The following is a 24194-nucleotide window of genomic DNA, read 5'->3' on the forward strand; positions in this document are numbered from 1 at the left end:
CTAGACACAATATTCCAGAGTGCTTCACGGGAGTGTTGTCAAATTCAGTTTGACAAGGAGCCATTGGGTAGATGGCCATTGGTTTGGTCATGAAGTTCAGGAGGATGATAAAGAGATTTCGGGAAGAAAATCCAGAGTTTAGGGCCTTGGTTGCTGAAGGAACTGTGGCCAAAAGTAGAGAGATAACATCCGCATTGAACAATAGAACATACACCGATCAGCCAAAACATTATGACCACTGACAGGTGAAGCGAAAAACATTGCTTATCTTGTTACAATGGCACCTGTCAAGGGGCGGGATATATTAGGCAGCAAGTGAACAGTCAGTTCTTGAAGTTGATGTGTTGGATGCAGGAGAAATGGGCAGGAGTAAAGACCTGAGCGACTTTGACAAGGGCCAAATTGTTGTAGCCAGTTGACTGGGTCAGAGCATCTCTGAAACGGCAAGGCTTGTGGGGTGCTCCCGGTCAGCAGTGGTGAGTACCTACCGACACTGGTCCGAGGAGGAACAAATCACAAACCGGCGACAGACAGGATGTTGGGCGCCCAAGGCTCATCGATGCGCGAGGGCAATGAAGGCATATTAGGCAGGTAGTCAAGGCAGGTAGTCAAGGCAGGTAGTCTTCAAGGCAGGTAGTCATAATGTTTTGGCTCATCAGGGTAATTGTGGCACAGACACCTTGCAGGGTTATGGGAGGGAAAGTTACAGAGACAGGACAAAGTGAGAGCCAGGATGAATTTGTGAACAATGAGGGGAATTTTCAAACCCTGACCAGAAATGACAAAATGTATGTCAGTGAGCAAAAGGAATGTTGAACGAACAATATTTGGGAGAGAACGTTCTCTTTTGACTTACACAAAATACTGCAAGTTGTTTTGCGATGGTTTAGGTTTATTATTGTCAAGTGAAAAGCTTTGTTTTCCATGCTATCCAGTCAAATTAGATAATACTGCACATAAATACAATCAAGCAACTGCGCCAGACACTCCGGGTTCGATCCACACTACGGGTGTGTCTGCACAGAGTTTGTACGTTCTCCCTGTGACCGTGAGGGTTTTCTCCGGGTGCTCCACTTTCCTCCCACATTCCAAAGACATGCATGTTTGCAGGTTAATTGGCTTCTGTAAACTGTCCCTAGTGTGTAGGATAGAACTAATGTATGAGTGATGGCTGGTCGGCACAGACTCAATGGGCCGAAGCACCTGATTCCACGCTGTATCTCCAAACTAAACTAAACTGAGGTAGAGCGAAGGGAAAGATACAGAGTGTAGAATGTAGTTCTCAGCTCTTAGCATAACAGGTCCAGAGGCAAAGTCCAATGTCGGCAATGAGGTCAAGGAGAATCAGACGGCACCCTAGCTCATGGGAGGATAGTTCAGATACCTGATAACAGAGGAGAAGAAGCAGTTCCTGATGTTGCCATGTTGAGCAAAAAAACAATTTTGCTGAAGAAACTCAGCAGGTCAAGCAGCATCTGTGGAGGGTAAGGAATTGTTACTAATTCAGATTGAGCTATCCTGCACCAGGATTCATTCTTCATTTGGCATCTGGTTTCGTGCGATGGAGTATTAACTTACCTCAGAAATCAGAGCCTCAGAATGATTGTGTAATAAATTATTCCTGGCATTCTTCTCGTTTGAACTAGAGATACCGCTAAATTCATCTCCGGCTTTACAACACAAATTCCTTTCTCCGGCATGGGTGTTGTTTTTAGGACATAGCGTTTCATACAAGCACTCACAATGATGGCTAACAACAAGTTGGCAACAAATTCTTGTCTGCCTTAGGTTTGCCTTGGAGTCCAGCCACGCCAACCCAAATGATTTTAGTCATGAAAGCATTCTTGAACAACACGTTGAAGGCACAAAGCTTTGACGGCATATCATGTGAATTGTAAATAGTCAACAGTGTTTCCAACTTCCCACATGAATGCAATAAACACAATCTAATTCACAGTCCAGTCCTGGTTTCTTTTGCAAAATACCATTGTGAAATTCTCAACTCCAAAGACATAGAAGTGAAGTGCATAAAATTCTAAGAGGTCCATCTAGAGAGAGTGTGATAGACACAAAAAGCTGGACTAACTCAGCGGGTCAGACAGCATCTCTGGAGAAAAGGAATAGGTGACGTTTCGGGGTCGAGACTTCTAACGAAGCTGTCTGTCCCGCTGAGTTCCTCTAGCTTTTTGTGTCTATCTTCAATTTAAACCAGCATTTGCAGTTCCTTCTTACACATGGAGAGTGTGAGACCTGTTGTATAAGAAAATAACTGCAGATGCTGGTACAAATCGAAGGTATTTATTCACAAAATGCTGGAGTAACTCAGCAGGTCAGGCAGCATCTCGGGAGAGAAGGAATGGGTGACATTTTGGGTCGAGACACTTCTTCAGACCTGTTTCTCTGTGCACAGAAATTAATATCCCCGGGCACTAATTTAAACTAAGTCGTAGAAGGAAGGTGAGGAGGGATTATTTCCCCCCAGAGTGTCGTAGGGATCCAGAACCCACTGCCTCACCAAAAACAGGCAATTAGGGCTAGCTTCAAGTAACCCTTGCCTCCCCCCTCTCTCCGTCCCTCCCCCACCCTAATCGTCGTACTAGTTGCACTGTCGTGCTGTTGAGTTTCACTGTCTGTATAACTCGTTACCACCTACACCACAGTCAACAATGGACCATTGTGGGCTCCACCTTTCCTTGACCATCGTTGCCCTCTGCATATCTTTCATTCATTTGTTCGACATGCTGTCTGTATCTCTCGTTTCCCTTTCCCCTGACTCTCCAGTCTGAAGAAGGGTCTCAACCCAAAACGTTGCACATCATTTTTTTGAACCAGCATCTGCAGTTCCTTCCTACAGCAAAGAATGGGTTGGGTATTGTGTTTATGCTGGTCATCTTCTGCAGGCTCCACGACCTTCTCCCCTCAATGCTCATTCATCTTCCTTGTCATTGATGTCTGCCTGGTCCCTATTCTGGATGTGAGAATGTGATGGCCAAGACTGGTGCTTGCCAGTCTCTGCTGCATAGACTTATGAAAGCAGGAATCTATGGCCTAACTCGCCCTTGCCGACCAAGTTGCCTCACCGGGGTAGTCCCACTAGCCTGTGCCTGGCCCATATCCCTCCAAACCAGCATGTCCCCTCCCGTGAAGCCTCTCCTCTCTCTCTTCCACCAAACCACCAGTCCTGGCCTCTTTCTTCACATAATTGTAGCAGGATCAAGTGAAAAAAGTCCAAAGAAGGGTCTCGTCCCGAAACGTCACCCATTCCTTCTATCCAGAGATGCTGCCTGCCCCGCTGAGTTACTCCAGCATTTTGTGTCTATGGTGTAAACCAGCATCTGCAGTTCCTTCCGGCATATCCCTCCAAACCGTTCCTATCCAAGTAATCTCCCTCCAGACCCTCTCCAACGCTAGCATAGCACATCCTTTCTCAGATAAGGGGCCAGGAACTGCTCACAATATTCCAAATGTGGCCTCACCCGTGCCTGACCCTGTCCATGTACCTGTCCAAATATATTTTATATGTTGTTGGTGGAAGAGCTCACAGTTTTAAAGCGGAGAAAATGATTGTCCATGTAACTGCTGCCAATGATCTCCAGTCCAACCCACCGACATCGACCTGGACCAATGCAAGGGTTTGAACAGCCTCCTTTGGTGCTGCAAACACTTCTGATTCTAGGAAACAAGACTTGAACAATTGTAGTTGGGGCATGCTCTTTAAATCTCCCTTGGGCTGCATTTTGAAATATCGTGTGAAACATATATTGCTTTAAAAAAAACAGGCAAAAGATCAAAACAAAATGAGGGAGCAGTTTTTTTTCCTCAATCTTGCCCATACTTGATTTGGCTTCCCAATCTCCGACTTGTAAATCTTATTAATGCGTCTAATTATCCTGCTATTTTACGCTGCAATTTAATTATTCCAAAAACTTCTCTTTGATCTGCTTGTCAGAAAAACTAATTAAGACTGGTGAAGCTGGAACTGAACGTAGGTTTATTTGTCAGAGTAAAAGAATCGCATTTATGTAGCACCCTGTTTGGCCTCTGCATGTTCTGAAATACTTGGAGTTTGGAAGAATAAGGGGGGGGACTTTGGCAGCAAAAACAAGGAGGCAGATTATTATCTCAATGGAGTCAGATTAGGAAATAGGGAAGTGCAATAAAACCTGGGTGTCCTTGTACACCAGTCACTGAAAGTAAACATGAAGGTACAGCAGGCAGTGAAGAAAGCTAATGGCATGTTGGTCTTCATAACGAGAGGATGTGAGTACAGGAGTAAGGAGGTCCTTCTGCAGTTTGCAGGGCTCTGGTGAGACCATGCCTGGAGTATTGTGTGCAGTTTTGGTCTCCTAATTTGGGGAAGGACGTCCTTGCTATTGAGGCAGTGCGGCGTAGGTTCACGAGGTTAATCCCCGGGATGGCGGGACTGTCATATGAGGAAAGATTGGAAAGACTGGGCTTGTATTCATTGGAATTTAGAAGGATGAGAGGGGATCTTATAAAAATGTATAAAATTATAAAAGGACTGAACAAGCTAGATGCAAGAAAAATATTCCCAATGTTGGGGGAGTCCAGAACCAGGGGCCACAGTCTAAGAATAAAGAGGAGGCCATTTAAAACTGATATGAGAAAAAAAAAATCACCCAGAGAGTTGTGAATTTGTGGAATTCACTGACACAGAAGGCAGTGGAGACCAATTCACTGGATGAATTCACTGGATGAATTTAAAAGAGAGTTAGATAGAGCTCTGGGGGCTAGTGGAATCAAGGGATATGGGGAGAAGGCAGGCACGGGTTACTGATTGTGGATGATCAGCCATGATCACCATGAATGGCGGTGCTGGCTCGAAAGGCCAAATGGCCTCCTCCTGCACCTATTTTCTATGTTTCTATGTTTCTATGACTTCTTTGAAACATACAGAATAGTGAGGAGAGGATGTTTCCATTAGTAGGAGAGTCTAGGGCCAGAGGTCATATTTAGAATTAAAGGACATTCTTTTAGGAAGGAGATGAGGAGAAATTTCTTTAGTCAGAGGTTGGTGATTCTGTGGAATTCTTTGCCACAGAAGGCTGTGGAGGCCAAGACAGTGGATATTTTTAAGGCAGAGAACTGGGAAAGGGGGAGGGGATGGAGAGAGAGGGAAAGCAAGGGTTACTTGAAGTTAGAGAAGTCGATGTTCATACCACTGGGGTGTAAACTGCCCAAGCGAAATATGAGGTGCTGTTCCTCCAATTTGCACTGGCATGGAGGAGGCCCAAAACAGAAATGTCAGTGTGGGAATGGGAGGGGGAGTTAATGTGTTGGAAGAACATCCCAATTCTTCAACCAGTCTTATTGTTTCCGATTACGTTTTATCTCTGTTTGCTTTGTTATTACCTTCTCCCAACAATCAATGACCTAATTTACACTTTCCTTGATTCTCATTCCCTTTGACCTGTTTTCACACCTTATACTTCCTTATCTATATATTTCCTTATCTATGCACCGCCCACTCCCCTGACATCAGTCTGAAGAAGGGTCTGGACCCGAAATGTCACCCTTTCCTTCTCTCCAGAGATGCTGCCTGACCCACTGAGTTATTCCAGCATTTGGCGTCTATCTTCGATTTAAACCGGCATCTGCAGTTCCTTCCTACACATATTGAGCATAGAAGTTGGAAGGTCGTGTTATAGGAAAGATATTCTCAAGGTGGAACGGGCGCAGAGAAGATGTACGAGGATGTTGCGAGGACCCGAAGACCTGAGCTTCAGGGAGAGGTTGAGCAGGCTCAGACTTTATTCCTTGAAGCGCAGGAGGATGAGGGGCAATCGATCAAGATCCTGCTGCAATTTTTCATAAGCATCTTCACTATCTGCAAAACCACCCACTTTTGTATTGTCTGCAAACTTGATAATCATCTGCAAACTTGCTAACCTGATGTACAAGATTGTGAGAGAAATAGATTGGGGGTATCTGCTGTCATCAGGCAACGGAACCATTCCATCACCAACTCGAGCGCGGTCCTTCAGTGGAGACCCTCAGACTATCTTTATGTGGACTCCACTGGACCTGTTTTGCACTAAATGTTATTCCCTTTATCCCGTATCCACAATGGGAATGGCTTGATTGTAATTATGTATAGTCTTTCCACCGACTGGATAGCACGCAATAAAAAGTTTTTCGCTGTACACGACGAAACGTTTTTCGCTGTGACAATAATAAACCGAACTAAAGTAAACCGGAATGGGAGCAAGTGGCGGCACGGTAGCGCGGTAGCGCAGCGGTAGAGTTGCTGCTTTACAGCGAATGCAGCGCCGGAGACTCAGGTTCGATCCTGACTACGGGTGCTGCACTGTAAGGAGTTTGTACGTTCTCCCCGTGACCTGCGTGGGTTTTCTCCGAGATCTTCGGTTTCCTCCCACACTCCAAAGACGTGCAGGTATGTAGGTTAATTGGCTGGGTAAATGTAAAAATTGTCCCTAGTGGGTGTAGGATAGTGTTAATGTACGGGGATCGCTGGGCGGCACGGACTTGGTGGGCCGAAAAGGCCTGTTTCCGGCTATATATATATGATATATGATGATATGATAAACCGGAATGGGAGCAAGTCGCCCTCAATCCCACAGAATGCCTAAGGAGAAGATAATAGATGATGCAATGAATCACACTGACAGCACTGGGGAGTCATTAACCGTGTTGTCAAGTCTCGCTAAGAATATGCATGAAACAAAAAAATAATAATTAGTGGTTCACACGCAGGTCCATTGAGCAGAGAACTCTTGCATAAACCCTTTCAGCACTGCTTGTGGTTCACAATGACACTGTATTACACCCTTGCGACACAGTCCAAGATAATGTCTGGAACATGCCATCAGTTGAAAACCTGCCACATTACAGCACAAATATTGTTGACGCAATATCAACAGGACTATTGTGCAATGTTATGTATTGATGATCGTGGTACTTAAATGCCAAAATCCTCCTGGCATTTTATCGCAAGTTTTTTCAAAAGGCTTGTTTGCTCACGGGATGTGGTTATTGATGATATATGTGGCCGCGTCTAATTGTCTTTGGCAGCGCTCTCTTTGTGGAACAAAAGGCGCCAACACGCATGATGTAACAGTTCACGCAATGGTATCGACTGTTGTACATCAATCTGGATCGTAGAACAATCGAACAGTACGTCACAGGAACAGATTCTTTGGCCCACAATGTCTGTGCCGAACACAATGCCAAGTTAAACATGCGTCCTCTGCCTGCACGTGATCCATTTCCCTCCATTCCCTGCACATCCATGTGTGCCTATCTAAACCTAGCCTACCGCTGGGCCATTGTGGCACTCTCAGGGCAATTTACAGTGAGCTGTACTTGTGCTTTTACTGGGAGACCGAAAAGATACCAAGTGCTGGAGCAACTCAGCAGGTGAGGCAGCGTCTCCGGGAAACATGGAGAGGTGACGTTTCGGGTTGACCCCCCTCCTTCAGACCGCAAGGAAGGCGTGACGTACCGCGGCCCCTTGTTCTGGATCAATGCGACCAGAGTTGTCCACACCGCCAGCCCCTTCAAAACAGGGGAGGGAGGAGTTGCTGGGTATGGATTATTCACGCGAAACCTTCTCAGGAATCTCAGCAGCTTCGTAGGAATCCTTACCAGGCGGTCCAGGAACCCCGCGATGGTCCGTGATGTGTTGTGGACACGGCAGTCTTTCTGTGCATTTCCTTGACAGTCGTATTTTTTCGCTGGAGTTGTCCAGGTTGGTTAGCAGCAGCTGGGGAGAAGAAGGTTTGGTCATGGCAATAAATATTCTGCTATGACAAAAACAAATATCCTTATATATTGCTTGGGCAGCTTACAACCCAGTGGTATGAACGTTGATTTCCCTAGTTTCAAGTAGCTCCTCCATTCCCTCCCCTCCACTCCCCCACCCCAGTCGGCCTACCAGTTCCACTGTTCACATCCTTTATCCCTCTCATTATCACATCTTCCCCAGCCAACAATGAGCCATTGTGGGCTCTGCCCCTCCAGAGGACATTTCTTGCCAGCCCCGACTCTTGCTGGCCTTTTCTCACCTCCAATTCATCTCACCTCCCCTCCCCCACCTCTACTTTCAGTCTGAAGAAGGGTCCCGACCCTATTTGTTTTCTCCAGAGGTGCTGCCTGACCCGCTGAGTTACTTCTGCATTCGATATAAACCAGCATCAGCAGTTCAATAGACAATAGGTGCAGGAGGAGGCCATTCAGCCCTTCGAGCCAGCACCACCATTCAATGTGATCATGGCTGATCATTCTCAATGTACCCCGTTCCTGCCTTCTCCCCATACCCCCTGACTCCGCTATTCTTTCTGCACATCCTTATATCAAATGGCATGAATTATAATCCTATTCTCCCAAACGTTTGCTTACACCTTGGCTACATAGAATGCTTGAAACCGTCATGAGTGCCCACTGATAGGCATGGAATCAGGCCATTCGACCCACCATGTTCATGCTAACCAGTGGACGACTAACCCTGGGAAAAAGATTCTGACAGTCTACTCTATCAGTGCTACATTGCCCAGTGCTCGCCATTTCTTTAGTGATTCTATTGCCCAGGTGTGTTGGTGCTGGAGAGCGTCCAAGGAATTTTACCAGAATAATCCCAGGAATTATTGGGTTTATATATATTATAAGCGTTTGCCACCACTGGGCCTGACCTCGCTGGAGTTTGGAAGGATGAGGGGGGGACCTCATTGAAACTTACCAAATATTGAAAGGCCTGGAAAGATTGGATGTGGAGAGGACGTTTCCACCAGTGGGAGACTCTAGGGCCAGAGGCCACAGCCTCAGAATAAAAGGGACGCACCTTTAGAAAGGACATGTGAGGAATGTGTTTAGTCAGAGGGTGGTGAATCTGTGGAATTCATTGCCATAGAAAGTTGGTGTGTGTAGGATAGTGTTAGTGTGTGGGATCACTGGTCAGCGCGGACTCGGTGGGCTGAAGTGCCTGTTTCTGCGCTGTATCTCTAAACTAAACTAAACTAAGGAGAAACATAGTGCTTTTTCTGCAGACAAAATGGAGCAGGTACTCGTATTGTTTCTTGCTGTTTGGTCTCATCATCTCCTGCCTCCTATTCTAATGGAACTTAGTGCAATTGGTCCAATTAGAAGAGATAAGGCATCCCACCACAACCAGAGAGCAGTCCTGAACTACGATCTACCTCATTGGTGACCCTTGGACTATCTTTGATCAGGTTTTACTGGCTTTACCTTGCACTAAACGTTATTCCCTTATCATGTATCTATGCACTGTAAATGGCTCGATTATAATCATGTATTGTCTTTCCGTTGCCTAGATAGCACGCAACAAAAGCTTTTCACTGTACCTCTGTACACGTGACAATAAAATAAACTGAACTGAACTGAACTGAACTGAACTGAACTGAACTGAAGAGAGTAACTCAGCAGGTCAGGCAGCATCTCGGGAGAGAAGGAATGGGTGACGTTTCGGGTCAAGACCCTTCTTCAGACTGATGTCAGGGGGGCGGGTTAAAGGAAGGATATAGGTGGAGACAGGAAGATAGAGGGAGATCTGGGAAGGAGGAGGGGAAGAGAGGGACAGAGGAACAATCTAAATCTAAAGGATGGTGTTAGTGTATGGGGACCACTGGTCACTGAAGGGCTGTTTCCGTACTGTATTTCCCAATCTCGTTGTACCCCTGTACAATGACAATAAAGATATCTTGTATTGTATTTATTCACAAAATGCTGGAGTAACTCAGCAGGTCAGGCAGCATCTCGGGAGAGAAGGAATGGGTGACGTTTTGGGCCGAGACCCTTCTTCAGACTGATGTCAGGGGGGCGGGACAAAGGAAGGATATAGGTGGAGACAGGAAGATAGAGGGAGATCTGGGAAGGGGGAGGGGAAAGGAGGGACAGAGGAACTATCTAAAGTTGGAGAAGTCGATGTTCATACCACTGGGCTGCAAGCTGCCCAGGCGAAATATGAGGTGCTGTTCCTCCAATTTCCGGTGGGCCTCACTAAGGCACTGGAGTAGGCCCATGACAGAAAGGTCAGACTGGGAGTGGGAGGGGGAGTTGAAGTGCTCAGCCACCGGGAGATCAGTTTGTTTAACACGGACCGAGCGCAGGTGTTGAGCGAAGCGATCGCCGAGCCTGCGTTTGGTTTCGCCGATGTAAATAAGTTGACATCTGGAGTAGCGGATGCAATAGATGAGGTTGGAAGAGGTGCAGGTGAACCTTTGTCTCACCTGGAAAGACAGGAGACAGGGACCCTTCTTCATCTGAAGAAGGGTCTCGACCCGAAACGTCGCCCATTCCTTCTCTCCCGAGACGCTGCCTGACCTGCTAAGTTACTCCAGCATTTTGTGAATAAATTCCTTCGATTTGTACCAGCATCTGCAGTTATTTTCTTATACTGAACTGAAGAGAGTGTCAATGCTGGGATCATATGTAATAAACAAAGTGTTGGAGGAACTCAGCGGGCCAGGCAGCATCTGTAGGAGCAAAGAGGTCCTTCTACAGTTGTACCGGGCCCTGGTGAGACCGCACCTGGAGTACTGTGTGCAGTTTTGGTCTCCAAATTTGAGGAAGGATATTCTTGCTATGGAGGGCGTGCAGCGTAGGTTCACTAGGTTAATTCCCGGAATGGCGGGACTGTCGTATGTTGAAAGGCTGGAGCGATTGGGCTTGTATACACTGGAATTTAGAAGGATGAGGGGGGATCTTATTGAAACAAGTAAGATAATTGGGGGATTGGACACATTAGAGGCAGATAACATGTTCCCAATGTTGGGGGAGTCCAGAACAAGGGGCCACAGTTTAAGAATAAGGGGTAGGCCATTTAGAACGGAGATGAGGAAGAACTTTTTCAGTCAGAGGGTGGTGAAGGTGTAGAATTCTCTGCCTCAGAAGGCAGTGGAGGCCAGTTCGTTGGATGCTTTCAAGAGAGAGCTGGATAGAGCTCTTAAGGATAGCGGAGTGAGGGGGTATGGGGAGAAGGCAGGAACGGGGTACTGATTGAGAGTGATCAGCCATGATCGCATTGAATGGCGGTGCTGGCTCGAAGGGCTGAATGGCCTACTCCTGCACCTATTGTCTATTGTCTATTGTCTATTGTCTATAAATGGGTAGTTGACGTTTGGGTAGGAAGGAACTGCAAATGCTGGATGATGTTTGGGACCCTTCTGTAGACTGATGGAGTAGCAGGGATATAGTCTGGCCAGATAGAATCTAGGAGCGTTTTTGATAATCTCATCATTACATAGGGTCCAAAGTGGGAGAATGGCTAGGATGGAATTGGAATTGAAGATCGACACAAAATGCTGGGGTAACTCAGCGGGTCAGGCAGTACATCTGGAGAGAAGGTATTTCATATCAATAATTTGCCTCTCTCCTGACTCTCAGTCTGAAGAAGGGTCTTGACCCAAAATATCACCTATTCCTTCTCCCCAGAGATGCTGCCTGTCCTGCTGAATCACTCCAGCATTTTGTGTCTATCTTTGGCATAAACCAGCATCTGCACTTCCGTTCCACATATGGCATTGGAATTATTGAGTCAAGTGTGTAATGTGAATTTTTGGCGTCACTGAAAATGTTTTTGTTATAAAGGTGTGGTAGAATTGCATAAACGTTTCTGAATAACTATTTTTAGCTTTGTACCGGAAATGAAGGATAGATGTTTTGTGCATTGTTCAGTAACAGTCTGTATTTATAGCCAACTTTTTTAACTGATTAATGGAATGATTTTGCAAATAACCTAAACATCTATGAGGACATCTAGCTGTAAATTGCATTACTTTGGTGTTATGTCAATGATACAAACTAAATAGTGTGCACTAATTCATAATATGCCATCGGTTGTTGTCTGACCCATTTACCCAACAACTAATATCATTGGAATTTATTGGTAATCCAACTCTATTTAAAAGTTGGTCATAGAGTCCTCCGGTCAGAGAGAATCATGGAAACAGGCCCTTTGGCTCAACTCATCCGTGCCAACCAAGATGCCTCATCTAAGCTAGTCCTATACAATAGACAATAGACAATAGACAATAGGTGCAGGAGTAGGCCATTCAGCCCTTCGAGCCAGCACCGCCATTCAATGCGATCATGGCTGATCGCTCTCAATCAGTACCCCGTTCCTGCCTTCTCCCCATACCCCCTCACTCCGCTATCCTTAAGAGCTCTATCCAGCTCTCTCTTGAAAGCATCCAACGAACTGGCCTCCACTGCCTTCTGAGGCAGAGAATTCCACACCTTCACCACTCTCTGACTGAAAAAGTTCTTCCTCATCTCCGTTCTAAATGGCCTACCCCTTATTCTTAAACTGTGGCCCCTTGTTCTGGACTCCCCCAACATTGGGAACATGTTTCCTGCCTCTAATGTGTCCAATCCCCTAATTATCTTATATGTTTCAATAAGATCCCCCCTCATCCTTCTAAATTCCAGTGTATACAAGCCCAATCGCTCCAGCCTTTCAACATACGACAGTCCCGCCATTCCGGGAATTAACCTAGTGAACCTACGCTGCACGCCCTCCATACGCCCACGTTTGGCCATATCCTGCTTAAAATTTCCAATCTATGTATCTGTCCAAGTGTGTTTTAAATGCTGTTATAGTACCAGCCTCAAACTATCTCATCAGGCAGCTCGTTCCATATATCCACCATTGTCTGTGTGAAAAGGTTGCCCCTTAGGTTCCTATTAAACATTTGCCCCTTTCACCCTAAACCTTTGTCCTCTGGTTTTTGATTCCCCAACTCTGTGCATTCACCCTATCTGTTCCCCTCATGATTTGTTGCACCTCGACAAAGGTCACCCCACAGATTCCTGATCTCCACACAATAAAGTCCTAGCCTCCCAACTGCTCCCTGTAGCTGAGTCCCTCAAGTCCGGGCAACATGCTCAGAAATCTATGCACACTTTCCAACTTAATAACTTCCTTCCTATCGCAGGGTGACCAAAACTGAACAGAGTACTCCCAATGTGGCCTCGCCAACTTTGGCGGGTCCAAATATTTTTATATTTTTGTTTTTCTCATGTAATATAATACAAAATAAAGTCTAAAACTAACAAGAAGCCATTCATATTCAAGGTGAGTGCCTTGAGCATAAACGCCTTTCGAAACTCATTCAGAATCTAATAATAGGTTGCTGACTAATCCAAATGTAAATTTATCGTTCTGTATCATAATAAAAACGAGAGAGAGAGAGGGAGGGAGGGAGAGAGGGAGGGAGGGAGGGAGGGAGGGAGGGAGGGAGGGAGGGAGGGAGGGGGAGAGAGAGAGAGAGAGAGAGTCATTCAGAATCTAATAATAGGTTGCTGACTAATCCAAATGTAAATTTACCGTTCTGCATCATAATAAAAACGAGAGAGAGAGAGAGAGAGAGGGAGGGAAGGAGGGAAGGAGGGAAGGAGAGAGAGAGAGAGAGAGAGAGAGAGAGAGAGAGGGAGGGAGGGAGGGAGGGAGAGAGGGAGGGAGAGAGAGAGAGAGAGAGAGAGAGAGAGAGAGAGAGAGAGAGAGAGAGAGAGAGAGAGAGAGAGAGAGAGAGAGAGAGAGAGAGAGAGAGAGAGAGAGAGAGAGAGAGAGAGAGAGAGAGAGAGAGAGAGAGAGAGAGAGAGAAAAGGAGGGAAGGAGGGAGAGGAGGGAGGGAGGGAGGGAGGGAGGGAGGGAGAGAGAGAGAGAGAGAGAGAGAGAGAGAGAGAGAGAGAGAGAGAGAGAGAGAGAGAGAGAGAGAGAGAGAGAGAGGAGAGAGAGAGAGAGAGAGAGAGAGAGAGAGAGTATCAGAGTATCAGTGTTTCAGATCGAGAGTATCAGTGTTTCAGATCAATCATGTATTGAGTCTAGTCTAGAAGTTGGGATGTGTAGGAAAGAACTGCAGATGCTGGTTTAAATCCGAGAAGTTGGGATGTTATGTAGCAGTTGAACAAGCATTGGTGAGGCTACATTTGGAGTATTGTGATCGGTTTTGGTCACCCTGTTAAAGGAATGATGTTGTTAAGCTGGAAAAAATGCAGAGAAAATGTACAAGGATGTTACCAGGACTCGAGGGCCTGAGCTACAGGGAGAGGTTGGGCAGACTAGGACTTCATTCCTTGGAGAGCAGGTGGATGAGGGCTGATCTTATGGAGGTGTAAACGATCATGAGGGGAATGGATAGGATAAATGCTCAGAGCCTTTTACCCAGGGGAGGAGATTCAAGATAAGAGAACACCCACCATTTAAGGTGAGGAGGGAAGGATTTAATGGGAACCCGAGGGGCAACCTTTTTACACAAAGTGTGGTGGGTATATGGATCAGGCTGCCAGAGGAGGTGGTTGGGGCACGTACTATCACAACATTTAAAATACATTTGGACGGGTAACATGGATAGGAAAGGTTCCGAACAATATGGGCCAAACGCAGGCAGATGGGACTAGTGTAGATTGGGCATCTTGGAGGGTGCGGGCTAGTTGCTGGAAGAGCCTGTTTCCATGCTGCATGGCTCTATCACTCTATTACCTTCTTCCAAAGGTCTTCCTGCCATTTTCTAGTTTCATTTCAGATTTATAGCAAGTAGTTTTTATCACATCATTTGACCAGACCTTCTCCTGTTTGATGGACCATAGTCCCGTGATCCTCCCTAAACAGGGATCAGGATCACATTGAGTCACACAGCAGGGTAAACGGTCCCGTTGATCCTACTCATCCATGCCAAGCAAGATGCTCATATAAGCTAGTCCCATTTGCTCCCATTTGACCCATATCCCCACAAACCTTTCAATAGACAATAGACAATAGGTGCAGGAGTAGGCCATTCAGCCCTTCGAGCCAGCACCGCCATTCAATTCGATCATGGCTGATCACTCTCAATCAGTACCCCGTTCCTGCCTTCTCCCCATACCCCCTCACTCCGCTATCCTTAAGAGCTCTATCCAGCTCTCTCTTGAAAGCGTCCAACGAACTGGCCTCCACTGCCTTCTGAGGCAGAGAATTCCACACCTTCACCACTCTCTGACTGAAAAAGTTCTTCCTCATCTCCGTTCTAAATGGCCTACCCCTTATTCTTAAACTGTGGCCCCTTGTTCTGGACTCCCCCAACATTGGGAACATGTTTCCTGCCTCTAATGTGTACAATCCCCTAATTATCTTATATGTTTCAATAAGATCCCCCCTCATCCTTCTAAATTCCAGTTTCCTATCCATGTACCTGTCCAAATGTCTTTTAAATGTGTTACAATACCTACCTCAACGACTTTATCTGGCATACAACACAAAGTGCCGGAATAGCTCAGCGGAATCAGGCAGCACTCAGGAGGATAGGGATAGATGACGTTTCAGGTCAAGATCCTTCTGCAGACTGAGAAAAGGTCCTTACCCAATACAACATCTCTCCATGTCCTCCAGAGATGCCACCTGACCCACTGACTTACCCCAGCACTTTGTGTTCTAGGCAATATTCCAGCATCTGCACTTTTTTCCTTTATCCGCAGCTTGTGCCATATACCCACAACCCTCTGTGTGAAAAAATGACTCCTATTAATCTTTCTCCTCTCAAGTCAATAGTCAATAGCCAAGTTTATTTGTCACAATACACATAAATGTGCAGTGAAATGAAGAATTACCCACAGTCCAACAGTAAAGAGCAATAAAAATAAGCAATAACACACACAATCATAAACAAACACCAAACAAAAAGAAACAAAAAGAAACATCCATCACAGTGAGTCTCCTCCAGTCACCTCCTCACTGTGATGGAAGGCCAGAATCTCTTTTTCTCTTCCCCTGCCGCCTTCTCCCGCGGTCAGGCTACGCTGACCAGTTTTTGATTCCCCAATCCTGGGAAAAAGAATATTCACCCTAGAGTCAGAGGGTGTGAATCTGTGGAATTATTTGCCACAGAAGGCTGTGGAGGCCAAGTCGGTGGATATTTTTGAGGCAGAGATAGATAGATTCTTGATTAGTACAGGTGTCAGGGGTGATGGGGGAGAAGGCAGGAGAAGGAGAGAAAGATCAGCCATGATTGAATGGCGGAGTAGACTTTATGGGTCGAGTGGCCTAATCCTGCTCCTGTCACTTTTGACCTTATCATATCATATCATATATCATATCATATATATACAGCCGGAAACAGGCCTTTTTCGGCCCTCCAAGTCCGTGCCGCCCAGCGATCCCTGTACATTAACACTATCCTACACCCACTAGGGACAATTTTATTTTTTAATTTTTTTACATTTACCCAGCCAATTAACCTACATACCTGTACGTCTTTGGAGTGTGGGAGGAAACCGAAGATCTCGGAGAAAAACCCACGCAGGTCACGGGGGAGAACGTACAAACTCCTTACAGTGCAGCACCCGTAAGTCAGGATCGAACCTGAGTCTCCGGCGCCTGCATTCGCTGTAAAGCCAGCAACTCTACCGCTGCGCTACCGTGCCGCCCGTATGATCTTGTGGCTCCAGTTATCAATCTATCAACAGTCCAATAACTCACTGTGTGATGGAAAATTGTCACATGGACAAGTTATCAAAGTAGCAGAACCCAGCTAGGAGCTCGGAACTACAATCTTTGCCTTGCAAGTTTCCTTGCTTGTCCTCAATTCAGCCCAAAAAGTTACATGTTGAAGTCTCACTCCAAGGTCTTCAGACCACACTCCAGTGTAACACTAGAGTGTTGCCATTTCCAGATGAGTCACTGAGCTAAGGCTCCAAATGCCCTGAAGTGTGGATGTGAACATTTCTCTGGAATTTCTAAGAAAGACCAGGACCCAAGCCAATATTTACACCTCACCGAATGAATCACAGCCTGAAGTGTAGCCACTGTTATGTGAGAACTGTTGCACAGCCAATAAATAGGGTTGATGACGTATTGCCACTCAAGAGACTGCAGATTCTGGAATATTGAGGGAAAACAAACTGGAGTAGGAAGGGATTGCAGATGCTGGTTTAAACCGAAGATAGACACAGAATGCTGGAGTAACTCAGCGGGACAGGCAGCATCTCTGGAGAGAAGGAATGGGTGACGTTTCAGGTAGAAACCCTTCCAGCATCCCTCTCCCCATCAGAACTGCCCCCTCCATCGACTCCTTTAAGTCCAGGCTCAAAATCTATTTCTACTCCCTAGCGTTTGAGGCTCATTGAGGAGGCGCTGTGAACTGTTTGTGTGCTACTGTATGTTTCATTTTTTTCCCCATTGGAACCTAATCAGATGTACAGCACTTTGGTCAACGTGGGTTGTTTTTTAAATGTGCTATACAAATAAAATTGACGACTTGACTTCCATATCCCTCATTTCCCACTCACCCAACTCTCAGTCTGAAGAAGGGTCTCGACCCGAAACGTCACCCGTTCCTTCTATCCAAAGATGCTGCCTGTCCCGCTGAGTTACTCCAGCATTTAGTGCCTGTCATCGTAAAAAAACTGCAGGATCTCTGTGGGTTAGGCAGCATCTGTGGAAGGAAAGGATCAGATTTCCACCGTTTTATTAGCAGCCTGATGGGGTTCCAACCTACAATGTCACCTATCCATGTTCTCCAGAGATGCTGCCTGAATTACCCCAGCATCTGCAGTTCCATGTTTCTACCTCCTTTGTATTAATGCCTGAGGTATAAACGTTGACAGCACCATCAAAGATAATACATGAACCACATGCTTTGCCAACATGAATGGCAGTCGATAGAGATGGAGCGGTGGAAATTAGCACACGTTACCCTCTGCTTGAGTTGCATTAAAGTCTGCTTCATCTGTCGAAACTCCTCACACGTGATAGAACAAGTGCCAGCACTCATCAGGTGTTCAGATTTCATTGCACTGCTGTCTGAAAGAGGGAACAACAATTAACACCTTCTTAGTTTTGGTTTAGTTTAGAGATGCAGCGCGGAAACAGGCCCTTTGGGCCCACCGTGTCCGAGCCGACCAGCGATCCCAGCACATTAACACTATCCTACACCCACTAGGGACAATTTTTTTAAACATTTGCCAAGCCAATTAACCTGCAAACCTGTACGTCTTTGGAGACAATAGACAATAAACAATAGACAATAGGTGCAGGAGTAGGCCATTCGGCCCTTCGAGCCAGCACCGCCATTCAATGTGATCATGGCTGATCATTCTCAATCAGTACCCCGTTCCTGCCTTCTCCCCATACCCCCTGACTCCGCTATCCTTAAGAGCTCTATCTAGCTCTCTCTTGAATGCATTCAGAGAATTGGCCTCCACTGCCTTCTGAGGCAGAGAATTCCACAGATTCACAACTCTCTGACTGAAAAAGTTTTTCCTCATCTCTGTTCTAAATGGCCTACCCCTTATTCTTAAACTGTGGCCCCTGGTTCTGGACTCCCCCAACATTGGGAACATGTTTCCTGCCTCTAACGTGTCCAACCCCTTAATAATCTTATACGTTTCGATAAGATCCCCTCTCATCCTTCTAAATTCCAGTGTATACAAGCCTAGTCGCTCCAGTCTTTCAACATATGACAGTCCCGCCATTCCGGGAATTAACCTAGTAAACTTACGTGGGAGGAAACCGAAGATCTCGGAGAAAACCCAAGCAGGTCACGGGGAGAACGTACAAACTCTCACACTCCAGATGTGACTAGTGAAGATCCACCTCACCCCAATAATCTTGTTCTTCAAGAATCTATGCCTTAATAAGATCTAACTATCTCTGCCTTAATAAGATCTAACTATCTCTGCCTTAATAATACACAAGCAGTCTGTCTCCACTGCCCTTTATGGATGAAATTATGGACTCACCTCTTTGTGAGAAAGAAATTTGTTTAGTTTAGTTTAGAGATACAGTGCGGAATCAGGCCCTTCGGCCCACCGAGTCCACGCCGACCAGCGATCCCCGCACATTAACACTATCTTACACACACTAGGGACAATTTACACATACAATGAACCTACATAGCTGTACGTCTTTGGAATGTGGGAGGAAACCGAAGATTTTGGAGCAAAACCCACGTGGTCACGGGGAGAACGTACAAACTCTGTACAGACAGCGCCCGTGGTCGGGATCGAACCGGGGTCTCTGGCGCTGCAAGCGCTGTAAGGCAGCAACTCTACCGCTGCGCCACCCACGAATATGTCTTATCTCTTAAGCTAGCAACCCTTTATTTTTAAACCGTAATTCCTCATTCTAGATTCTCCCACTAGAGGAAATATTATCTCCACATCCACCTTGTCACGACGCCCCAGGATCTTACATGTTTCATTCAAGTCTCTCAATCTTATGCATTCCAGTGGAAACAAGCCCGGCCTGTCTAACCTCCCGTCAAGAGAACACACCCATGCCAGGTATCTCTCGAGTAAAACTTTCTCTGAACTGCATCCAACATTTATAAATGTATAAATTCAGTCTACATTTATACTGATTAGCTAATTAATTTATTGCATCGTATGGGAGGCGCATTCCCAATCTCGTTGTACCCCTGTACAATGACAATAAAGATATCTTGTATTGTATTTATTCACAAAATGCTGGAGTAACTCAGCGGGTCAGGCAGCATCTCGGGAGAGAAGGAATGGGTGACGTTTTCGGGCCGAGACCCTTCTTCAGACTGATGCCAGGGGGGCGGGACAAAGGAAGGATATAGGTGGAGACAGGAAGATAGAGGGAGATCTGGGAAGGGGGAGGGGAAGAGAGGGACAGAGGAACTATCTAAAGTTGGAGAAGTCGATGTTCATACCACTGGGCTGCAAGCTGCCCATGCGAAATATGAGGTGCTGTTCCTCCAATTTCCGGTGGGCCTCGCTATTGTATTGTATTGTATTGTATATTGACATCCTTTCTTAAATCAGGCAACCAATACTGTATACAGAGTTTTGTTTAGAGATACAGCGCGGAAACAGGCCCTTCGGCCCACCTAGTCCATGCTGGCCAGCCATCCCACCCACTAACACTATCATACACGCCAAGGTCCATTTACAATCTTATACCAAAGCCAATTAACCTACAAACCTGTACGTCTTTGGAGTGTGGGAGGAAACCGGAGGAAACCCACGCAGTCTCTAGAGGACGTAGGTTTAAGGTGAAGGGGAAAAGATTTAATAGGCATCTTTGGGGTCACTTTTCCACACAAAGGGTGGTGGGTGTATGGAACAAGCTGCCAGAGGAGGTACTTGAGGTTGGGACTATCCCAACATTTAAGGAACAGTTAGACAGGTACATGGATAGGACAGGTTTGGAGGGATATGGGCCAAACGCGGGCAGGTGGGACTAGTGTAGCTGGGACATGTTGGCCGGTGTGGGCAAGTTGGGCTGAAGGGCCTGTTTCCACACTGTATCACTCTATGACTCTATGATTCTGAGACTGAGCCTATCGTTCTGTCATTGACTGACATTTGTGACAGTTCAGGCCTCTTTTGCCAGCTTGTACTTGTGGTTTTCAGACGTCGCCAACAAATCTCAAGTTGCGAAACCAACACAAGTGCTGTCAAAGTCACAGTGACTGGCCACATCATCAAGCGTGCACAAGTTAGAGGTGAAAGAAAGTTGAGTTTAGTTTAGTTCAGAGATACAGAGTGGCAATAAACAGGCCCTTTGACCCAACGAGTCCGCGCCGACCAGCGATTCCCGCACACTAACACCATCCCACACATGCTAGGGCCAATTTGAAATTACACCAAGCCAATTAGCCTAAAAACCCACACGTCTTTGGAGTGTGGGAGGAAACAGCAGATCCCAGAGTAAACCAATGCAGGATATGGGGAGAACGTACAAACTCTGTACAGACAGCACCCATAGTCAGGATTGAACCTGGGTTTCTGGTGCTGTAAGGTAGCAAGTCTACCGCTGTACCACCTTGGTGGCCAAGGGGGGCAAAGTGGAGAATCGAAGGAGTATTTGGCCATTGCAACTTTTGCATTTAGCCCTGGAAGGAGCAGTAGAAAGAGGCATTGTGAAACTCTAAAATGTAAGGGCATTCAGAGAGAAAACAGATACTTGCCTGATATCTTCTTGCCATCAATGCCCTTTGCACAACTTGCCTCAAGCCCTTTGCATGTTGCCTTCAGAAACGCGTATATCTTCAACCAACTCACCCCTCCACCCCCACCTCACCCCATCGTCACCGCTCCTCTCCTATCACGCACCCACTCATTGCTAACATTCCAAAACACCTCTTTGTATTATCGTGCGACCCTCTAAAGGTCGCTCACAGAGGTTAGAGCTTGGAGGAAACCAAAGATAATAGAGCGGAGCAAGATGGACAACTCCATCGAAATCGCCTATACTGAAGTGTGGTACGCAAAGGAGCCATTTTAGTAAGCAAAGCCCGCCGTTCTCTCTGCCTCTCGCAGTGTAATCAGTGTTTTGGGGGAACAGTATGTGTGATGATACCATAAAATTGCAGAATATATCTCATCTATCAATCCACAGATTTCTGTTATTTTTCTTTTTAAATGTTTCTGCAAGTTTCTGCCTACCAAAATGGCGCCGTGACGTACTACGGTTTTTAGGGTCGAGTGGTCTATCTTGCTCCTCTAGTATCTTTGGAGGAAACTACTACTGATAGGAAACATTAAAAAATAAATGGCAGTGCCCCCTTGAGGCCAAAAGCAGAAGCTGGCAAATGTGCTTTTCCCTCGTGACTGAGGTCTGGTGTTTTTCTAGAAGTTTCCCGGTGGGGGATTATTAAAATCTTCTTACAAGATGTCGGACGTATATTCATTGTGCTAGTCACAACAGGGCCTTAGAGCGGACATTACACCATGATGGTGTCTGCTCCTGAAGCCGCTCGGACTCCTCTTGCACACAACTGGACTTTGCACTAAACGTTATTCCCTTTATCCTGTATCTGTACAATGTGGATGACGTGATTGTAATCATGTACAGCCTTTATACTGACTGGACTGCACTCAACAAAAAACTTTTCACTGTACCTCTCTCTGTACAAGTAACTAAACTAAACTAAATTAAACTAAGTAGAGTATAGCATCACAATGGAGCCCACCAGCGATCTTTGGGAGATGATGCTTATTAATTTCGCATTTTTGAATTTAGTACAGCGTTAGAAAGATGACAAACACTGGAAAAATAGCATGGACAAATGTTTTGGTGTTAATGGTTTAAACTGATGATCGGGGCGTGTGAATGATTGGTGTGGAAACAAAGGGCAGTGGGTGGGTGTGTGTCGTTGTGAACTGTACTGAAAAGACGGTAAATTGTAATTCACCCACGGACTTTCAGGACCATGGTGGTGCAGCGGTAGAGCTTCTGCCTTACAGCACCAGAGATCCGGGTTTGATCCCGACTACGGGTGCTGTCCGTACGAAGTTTGTACGTTCTCCCCGTGACCGCGTGGTTTTTCTCTGGATAGCGGAGTCAGGGGGTATGGGGAGAAGGCAGGAATGGGGTACTGATTGAGAATGATCAGCCATGATCACATTGAATGGCGGCGCTGGCTCGAAGGGCCGAATGGCCTACTCCTGCACCTATTGTCTATTGTCTATTGTCTATTGTCTATCTTCGGTTTCCTCCCACACTCCAAAGACATACAGGTTTGCAGGTTAATTGGCTTGGTGTAAATATAAATTGTCCCTAGTGTGTAGGATAGTGTAAGTATGCAGGGATCACTGGTCAGACTCGGTAGTCCGAAGGGCCTGTTTCCGTGCTGTATCTCTAAACTGAACTAAACTAAACTAGATTTTACTGTACGTTTAAACTGGGCAAAACCTTACGAATGTTTGTTTTATAGAATTCTTCAGACCAAACTGAAGGAAAGTTCATCCTTACCATTGAAAGCTCTGAGACAGGACTTGCCATCGAGTTGCAAGTAAAATCCTTCTCGACATTCACAGCTGTAGCTTCCTCGTGTGTTCACACACTTGTGGTCACAAAGTGTGCCATTGTGCACTGAGCACTCATCTATGTCTGTAGAGGACAAGAGCAGACACATGTCATTCTTCATGGCGAAAGCTATTTGTTGATCTCAGAGAGAGAGAGAGTTAGATTTAGCTCTTATGGCTAACGGAATCATAGGGGAGAAAGCAGGAACGGCGTTCTGATTTTGGATGAACAGCCATGGGGAAGGAGATCCTTGTAATTGAGGCAGTGCAGCGTAGGTTCACGAGATTGATCCCTGGGATGGCGGGACTGTCATACGAGGAAAGATTGAAAAGACTAGGCTTGTATTCACTGGAGTTTAGAAGGATGAAAGGGGATCTTATAGAAACATATAAAATTATAAAAATGTTCCCAATGTTGGGCGAATCCAGAACCAGGGGCCACAGTCTTAGAATAAAGGGGAGGCCATTTAAAACTGAGGTGAGAAAAAACTTTTTTTACCCAGAGAGTTGTGAATTTGTGGAATTCTCTGCCACAGAGGGTAGTGGAAGCCAAATCACTGGATGGATTTAAGAGAGAGTTAGATAGAGCTCTAGGGGCTAGTGAAATCAAGGGATATGGGGAGAAGGCAGGCACGGGGTATTGATTGGGGACGATCAGCCATGATCACAATGAATGGCGGTGCTGACTCGAAGGGACGTATGGCCTCCTCCTGCATCTAATTTCCATGTTTCTATGATCGTATTGAATGACGGCTTGGGCTCGAAGGACTGAATGGCCCACTTCTACACCTATTTTCTGTTTCTATGTTTCGATGATGGGCTGAATGGCCTCATTCTGCTCCTATCACTTATGACTTTATGAACTTATGAACACCCCAAAACCTTTCCATCATCTCCAAAGCACAATTCAGGACCATGATGGGACATCGTCCACTGGCCTGGATGAGCAGCACCCCAGGTTTCCACAGCAGTAAACAGCATTTACGGTGAAAATCGGCATGTAGGCCTGCAGCAGGGGTATCTCCTTAACAATGTACAGTGGCGCAGCGGTAGAGTTGCTGCCTTACAGCGAATGCAGCACCGGAGGCTCAGGATCGATCCTGACTACGGGCGCCGACTATATGGAGTTTGTACGTTCTCCCCGTGACCTGCGTGGGTTTTCTCCGAGATCTTCGATTTCCTCTCACACTCCAAAGACGTACAGATATGTTTGTTAATTGGCTTGGTATAAATGTAAACATTGTCCCCAGTGTGTGTGGGATAGTGTTAATGTGTGGGGATCGCTGGTCGGTGTAGACCCGGTGGGCCGAAGGGCCAGTTTCCGCGCTGAAACTCGAAACTAAACTAGGCAAATTGGCTGGGCAAATGTAAAAAAAAATTAAAATAAATAAAAATTGTCCCTAGTGTGTGTAGGATAGTGTTAATGTGCGGGTATCGCTGGGCGGCGCGGA

General features: G+C 46.1%; 1 protein-coding gene across 2 annotated transcripts in view; it reads right to left on the bottom strand.

Moving 5' to 3' along the window:
• LOC144610809 (collagen and calcium-binding EGF domain-containing protein 1-like) overlaps positions 1-24194 on the bottom strand; it is a 134466-nt gene that overhangs the window by 22892 nt on the left and 87380 nt on the right. For both annotated transcript variants that reach the window (XM_078429729.1, XM_078429728.1), the window contains exons 5-7: positions 22691-22828; positions 17664-17770; positions 7627-7744 (exon numbers count right to left, since the gene is read on the bottom strand). In XM_078429729.1, coding sequence (XP_078285855.1) covers positions 7627-7744; positions 17664-17770; positions 22691-22828 — 363 coding nt within the window. The remainder of the gene's footprint in view (positions 1-7626; positions 7745-17663; positions 17771-22690; positions 22829-24194) is intronic.

Source organism: Rhinoraja longicauda, chromosome 38, assembly GCF_053455715.1.
Source record: "Rhinoraja longicauda isolate Sanriku21f chromosome 38, sRhiLon1.1, whole genome shotgun sequence".
NCBI lineage: Eukaryota > Metazoa > Chordata > Chondrichthyes > Rajiformes > Arhynchobatidae > Rhinoraja > Rhinoraja longicauda.